A 7,578-nucleotide genomic window follows, 5' to 3' on the forward strand; every position below is an offset into this window, starting at 1 on the left:
GCTTAGCAGATTGTTATCGTGCAGTAGTATACATTGAAGGAAAAGCCCTGAAACAAGAGCGACATGAATAAAATCCAAAATCTTCAAATATAGTGGAGTGATGGAAGAGATTTGAAAAGCCACAGCTTTGTCCATGATATGCTGAAACCCAGAGCAACACAATAAGATTAAGAAATGCATATCTTTGGGGTAAGAAAGTAAAAATAAAGAGACATAAATTTCAAGACTTCTTTGCGGGAAATACAGATTCATCCTCTTGAGAGTTGTACTGAAAACAGAGTGTCTTAGCTTTATCTTTGATACCTTATAAAGGGAATTGACCTTCTATCAGCCTGTATAATACCTGCAAATTGAGGACTGGAAAAGATATAATAAATATCCATGACATCACCTTTTAGGGCACAATTAGCTAGAAAATCAGCAGCTTTGTTTCTTTCACGGTAAGTATAAGAAATGGATATAGTTCTACTTTTCTTTCACTATTTAATGTTATCCAGGACAGGATATTGGATCCTTATACCCTGGTCTGATTTTAATAACCAGGTAATAACAGTAATGGAATCACCCTCCAACCAATTGTTTTGAGCATTGAGATTATTTATGGTAGAGCGAAGGCTACACCAAGCAGCCACAAGTTCAGCAAAGGGTACTGAAGAGGGTTACAAAAGTTTACCCCCAACTCTTAGTAGAACCCCATTATAGTCTTGAATAATGAAGCTAATGGCGGCCTTTGTACCAAAGACTAAAGCATCGAAGTTCACCTTCAAGACACCTAAGGGAGGGGGCAGCCAAGACACAATGGCATCATTTACATGATTGGAAGGGATAGAAGAGTGACTATCTGAGGGTGAGTGGAAGATGCATTGACATAGTATTTATTGTATCAATGATGTGAAAGAGAGAAATAACATAATCTCGAAAGATGCTATTATTTCTAGCTTTCTACAAAAGTCATGGAAGATAGGCAATCATCATTTTCAAAGAGTTTTCCATCTTTTCAATAAAAATTCAATCAATGCTGATAATGAGTTCAACTGGTATCCCAATCTACATTTACTACTAAGTAATCTTCAGCTAGCCACTACAAATGGATAAGATACAACAACATGACCACAGTTTTCTTCTAATTGACAAAGGTCACAAGTAACTCTGGTAGGAGGAATGATATTTTTCTTGGCTAAATAACTTTTAGTAGGAAGTTTCCTCCAAAGAAGCTTCCACCAAAAAGTTTTCACTCTTGGAGGGTTAGGCAGCTTCCAAATCCAGGTAAAGTTAATGTGAGTATCAAAATCAGAAGCATGAGAAACTAAGGGGAGGGAGTCTTTCATAGTAGGAGCAGAAGAATTACTTTGGGCCCATGCCAGCTGATCAGATCATGATTCTTGTGCTATAGGAATGCATTTAACATGGTTCATCATCTCAATCGAGAAAAGATTGCTTAAAAGATTTTCATTCCAGATTTGATCTGGGTTGATGAGCTCAGAAACACTTTGAAACTCTTCAATATGATCCATATTAAGAAATGTAGGCCATGCTGTAAGAAGAATATTAGAGAGCCAAGGATCTACTATTACACGAATAGATTAACCAGATGCAACTTGTCATTAAAATGCATATTGAATTTTATTCTCCATCCCACTTATTTTGTTCCAAATTGTAGAACAATGTCGTGGCTTTTTATAATTAAGCCAAGGACCATTGAAATGATATTTAGCAGCCACTACTCTGGCCCAAAGAGAATTAGGATGAAGGACAACATGGACAGCTAATTAACTTATAAAGGAATGCTTGCTTCTTAACACCAAGAGATATCAGTCCAAGGCCTCCATGATTTTTAGGCAGACAAACTATGCTCCAAGCCATCAAATGAACTCCTTTTCTATCTAAGGGATGGCCCTAAAGAAAGGCATGAAATTCTTTCTCCAAACCATCAAGTATAGAGATAGGAATGTGTATGGAAGACATACAATAGATAGGTAATGAAGAGAGAACAAATCGAAAGAGAGCAAGTCTTCCAGCAAAAGATAACGCCTTCCATTTCCAACTCTCTACTTTTCCTCACACCTTATCCAATAGAGAATTGAATACAAAAGGGCGAAGGATAGAGCCAGTGATAGGAACTCCAGAGTAATGCCAAATATTTTCTTTGAGAGTAATCTGAAAGAGGCTTAAAATTTGTCTGTTAATGCTTTGAGAAGTGGAGGGGCTGAATCTGATATGGGATTTAGAGAAGTTAATGGATTGACCTGATAACATAGAATAAGAACCTATGATGGCACGTAGGGCAACAGCATCTTTGATGGTAGCTCTAGAAACCATAATGAAATCATCAACAAAAAATGTGTGATATCGAAGAGCCTCCTCAGATCCTATAGGCTTTCAGCATATTGCAATAGTCTTGAGAGAACCTCAAAGAAGGATAAATAAAAAAGAAAAAAGAGGACACCCCTAACAAAGGACTCTTAATGAGAAAAACCAGATAATAGGAGAGCCGTTAACAAGAATAGCAAAGCTGGACGCAGTCACACAAGCTTGGATCCATTGAATGAAGTTAGTATGAAATCCAAACTGCTTTATTATTTGAACCATGAAAGGCCAATGCAACTTATCAAAAGCTTTCTCCATATCAACTTTCAGCATCATCAAGCTTTTTGATGGAGGGGCCCCATCAAGAGAGCACATAATTTTTTGAGCAAGAAGAATATTATTTGAGATATGCCTCCTTGAGACAAAAGCCCCTTGCTCAGAAGCAATAAGGCAAGGAAGAATCGACTTCATATGGTTTGTTAGAATTTTTGCAATGATTTTGTAAACTGTGTTACAAAGACTGATGGGCCTATAATCATTAACAGTAGTGGGATGAGGGACCTTGAGAACTAAAGTGATATAAGTTTGTTTCCAAGAATCTGGCAACCAAGAGTATCAAAAGAAATATTTGACAGCTTGAATGACCTCCCTTTTGATCAAAATCCAAAAGTGCTAGAAGAAGAAAGTTGGGAAGCCATCTAGTCTAGAGGCTTTATCTGGATGCAAACTTCGAATAGTCTCCTTAATTTCTTTTGCTGTCACCTATCTACAAAGCTGCTTGTTTTGTTCTTGTGAGACCATCATGGGAAGAATAGTGAGATCCATAGATTCAAGATTAGGATCAACCCTACATCTATTTTGAAAATGCTGAAGGAATAGGGATGGAACATCTACATCATTCTCCCCATTGCCATTGTCAAGAGAATGGATTTTATTGTATCTCCTTCATAACAAAGTTGATCTATGAAAACATTTTGTGTTAAAGTCTCCTTCCTTGATCCACAAAGTCCGAGCCTTTTGTCTCCAAAAAATCTCTTGAATACATAAATTTTTATGATAAGCTCTGAGCAGAGTAAGAAGTTTTATATGATCCGGCATAGTAAGGCCATCAACTTGGGATTCAATGATTTGCAAATTATAAATCTGATCCTGTAGAGATAGACCCTGCTTGAATATATTTCCCACTCTATGCTTCTAGGCTTTAAGAGCATTTTTGGTATTGTGAAGTAGTCTTGAAAGTTTGACAGGAGGGGAATGATTACCATAGCAAGACCATGCATGAGAAATAGTATCCATGAGACCATCCTTGTAGAGCCAAAATTTTTCAAATCGAAAAGGAATCGAACCCCTTCGAGAATCATTAGTAGATGAGAGGAGAAGGAGACAGTGATCTGAAGCAAATCGATCAAGATGGACAATAATAGATTTTGAAAAAAGATCAAACCAAAGGTCAGAGACAAAAGCTCTATCAATATGCTCCCAACTCTAGCCATATCTAGTCTATTGTTACATTAGGTATAGCGAGGTCCTTGAAAATGCAAGTCAACAAGGTCAGCACTTTGGATAAAATTTTGAAATTCTTTTATATCTCTATCAATATAAAAAATTTTACCCCTTTTCTTATCATTTGCATTCAGGATATAATTAAAATCTTCCATTAATAATAAAAGCTAATTTAGAGACAGCACAGAGTGTACCTGAGTCCAGAGTTTTTTTCTTTCTAAACCACAAGTGCTAGCATACACAGCACCTAGGATCCAGGAGGGATAGCTTGGCCGAGAGATAACTCCGAAAGCAACTTGTCGATTAATATGAGTGAAAGAGATATATCCAATGTTCTTTTTCCAAGAGACAATAGTACCTCCCGATTGTCCAGTGGCCGGTATCATGTAAATGTCCCATAAAGGACCCAAAAATCTGTTGATACGACTTAGGCCATCAAGGAACAAACAAGTTTTCAAGAAACAACATATATCAGGATAGAATTGGCGAAGGATGGTCTTCATATAATTTATGAAGGGTCGCTTAATAGCTCCCCTACAATTTCAAGCTAAAATCTTCATTGAGATGGAGTTTGAGAGCACCCAACCCTCCTACCCGCATCTTCCTTTCCAGTTAATTTGCTAGCTTTAGCCTCAACTATAGAGGAAACTCCCTCAGATTGCTCTTGGTTCTTATGAGTTGAGATAGGTTGATCTAAAAAAGCATTTGCTCCCTCCAATTTCTTCTTGGGCTACTGAAACAAGGTGTCCGTAGAAGGAGAGCTAATGTTAAGGTTATCAGGAGAGTTATTTTTACCAGAATTCTGACTTTTACCTTGCACATTATGTTCTACTTGTTGGACTTTTGATTGATTAGAAATAGGCTTCCAGACCTCCTTAAGAATCTTAATTACTTGACTTTGTTGTTTGGAAGATAATACCAATTGTTTTTTCTGATGATCAAGGTATGGAAATTGTTTCTTTGGAACTGTGTCGAAGATCCACTTGTTTAATCTCAAGCCTTGCTAGGGTTAGGTTAATGATTTGGACGATGGTGATGATTTGTTGGGATGATCCATTTGATGTGATGTGATAGGATATTGCGGTGGTAGAGCTAGCACCGATGCACCCAATTCGGTTGGGGCTGTCCCTCACCTTCTCGCTGTTTTACTATGAGATCTTGAACTCGCCAGACTGAGCATGCACTCTCATGAAGCAAGTGATCTTAAATTTTTTTTTTTATTTTTTGTAAATGGGATGCATTAAATTAAACTAAATGTGAATAGATGTACCAGTGGGAATTGAAAAATAAAATATTTAAAAATTTAACTAAAAGATCAGTCAAAGAAGTCAAAAGATCTTAGAACTTTTAATTTCTTGCATTTTGAATTTTTTCTTTTAGATTATTTTTTGACTTCCAATATACCTTTCATATATAGAAATTCGATTCATATTTTAGATCCACAATTTGCCAATCAATGATACACATTTGGGAAAATAGCTCTGCACCTACAAGATACACGAGGTAGACAATTCAATAGTTGAGTAAATGATCTGTGTCCACGTTGTTCCCTCATTCTGTTGTAATTATTAGATATAAACATTTTGTGCATGATGTGATGAATAACAAATCTTGAGTGATGCTGTTCCTGGATTCTACTCCTTTAAAATGGCAGTGGGCTTATGTGATGTGATTTGATGGCGTGGATGTGACAAATGTGAATGCATGTGCTTACTTAAGGTGGGTAGGAATGTACTAAATTAAATAAATGATGGGTGGCAAGATTGTCTTTTATCTGAGCTCATCAAGCTCTTGTCTACATGTATACTTGATTTGGTAGATGTTAAAATGTCGATTTTTGTTATAAAAATTCCCCTTTTTTAAATATTTCACGTTTCATTTCTGACTTTCATTTCTGACTTTCAGCGTATATGATGTCATTGATTTGGTTTTTGTTTTTGTTTCTTTGACTCTGTTGTGTTTTGCTTAGAGGGCAATTTCCATCTTTAAGAAATAAAGCAATTTCTTTTTAACCGTGGGATATCTGTTGTAGTTGTTGTGGTAAGCTTGAATGAAATTGGTACCTTATGTTCTTTGATAGGCTATAAGAGTCGATAATTCTATTGGGTTGGAAGCTAATAAGTTTCTTAGCAACTAACATTTTTGGGCTTACTCTTTTTATATTTAAGGGAATCTCCTTTATTTGCATTTGGGTTCGAATTTTGAAGATGTTGGACGTTTTATAGAAATTGATTTCTTTATTTAGTGCTTCAATTCAAATATTGGAGGATCGCTTGTTTGTTTTGGATCTTTATTTCTTTCACAACTGCATTTATAGTTAGGATATTTCCTTTTTCTTTTGTGGTTAATCGGAGGTACAATGCTACTCTTCTTATTGTGTTTATCCAACGCTAAATAACTCCAGCATGTCATCTGAATGCCTGAAATAAACAGTTTGTTTGAATTTGTACTATAAAATTGGGCATATAGCATATGTTATAGCATTAGTCAAGTATCTGACATGGATACAATCTGATCTTCTGACAACCAGATGTCTTTCATGTTATTTGAATGCTGGTATTATTTGATTCAAGGGGGTTACTTTCTCTCTCCTCTCTCTCTCTCTCTCTTCCAAAACTCTTTATTAGGGTTATACTTAAATTTTGAAACATTTTATTCTACTAATTCATTTGGGACAAGCTTTAATTGATGTTTGGGGTTTATGGTGACTTCATAAAATTTTGTTGATCCCTTCAGGTTAAAGTTACAGTGTTATTTTCCCTTTTTTGGTCGAGCTTTTTCTTGCATCTGAAATAAATGTAAAGGATCATTTAAGCCTGGGATTTCTTCATCCTGTGCTATCAAGCTCTTCCGTAGATCCTTGAATGGGAATTTCATGGAGTCTTGTTGTGTTATCAAGATATAATCTTACCTTTCAATTGGTGCTGTTAGGCATTTGATGAAGCAATTGCAGAGCTGGATACGCTTGGTGAGGAATCGTACAAAGATAGCACCCTTATCATGCAGCTCCTCCGAGATAATCTTACCTTGTGGACTTCAGACATGCAGATCTTTGAAAGTTGAAAATAAGTAGCTTATATTTTTGTCTTCAATGTGTGATCGCATTCACTTCAAGTGTCCAATTCAATTAATTAATATTTATTATTTTCAGGATGATGGGGTAGATGAGATCAAAGAAGCACCCAAGCATGAGGATGAACAGCAGTAGCTGCTATTATATTGGTTCCTCATAGCCGATCAAGGGTCCTGCTGATTTGCCCCACTAGAGATATAGATAATTTCCTGTTCTTAGCCGGCCGCATGATGTCTTGGCATTCCTTTTCTCACCTGTCTACTGCCCCGTGAAAGTTTCAAGAAGCATTCTGTTTGTGTTTTGGGTTTTTGTTTCTTTGTTTTTCCTTTTATATTTGAATCTTTTTGTTGTGCTTGAATTTGAAAATGCCAGACTCTGATATCCTGGCCGTCAAAGTCCCCCCTTTTTATGGCGTACAATGACTTTCCTGGATGATATGTAATGACAGACTTCATCTCATGTTATTTAAAGAAGTAGCTTATATACAATTTTGTGCTTGCTTTTGCTATTCGGTATAGTATTATGCATGATGAGCTTATTCAAAGAGAAATGCCGACAGGCTCTTCTTGCGAAATATTTTGTGCACCGCGGGCAGTGCAGCTCACACGCACCACCCATAATGCATGGATGAACATTAACCTTGACATTCTGTGTCCCGAAATGAAAAAGGTCATTTTAAGTTAACGAGCTGCCCA

The 7,578-nt window shown here is 36.5% G+C and overlaps 1 protein-coding gene across 1 annotated transcript in view; it reads left to right on the forward strand.

Annotated features, from left to right (window-relative positions):
- The window catches only part of LOC105035815 (14-3-3 protein 6), a 59,065-nt gene extending 52,032 nt beyond the window's left edge, over positions 1 to 7,033 (forward strand). The window contains 3 exon segments of the mRNA XM_073254143.1: positions 4,885 to 5,007; positions 6,742 to 6,860; positions 6,862 to 7,033. Of these exon segments, the coding sequence (XP_073110244.1) occupies positions 4,885 to 5,007; positions 6,742 to 6,860; positions 6,862 to 7,018 (399 nt within the window). The 3' untranslated portion in view covers positions 7,019 to 7,033.
- Positions 7,034 to 7,578: the final 545 nt, after the last annotated feature.

The sequence above is a fragment of the Elaeis guineensis genome, chromosome 3 (genome assembly GCF_000442705.2).
Source record: "Elaeis guineensis isolate ETL-2024a chromosome 3, EG11, whole genome shotgun sequence".
In the NCBI taxonomy this organism is placed as follows: Eukaryota; Viridiplantae; Streptophyta; class Magnoliopsida; order Arecales; family Arecaceae; genus Elaeis; species Elaeis guineensis.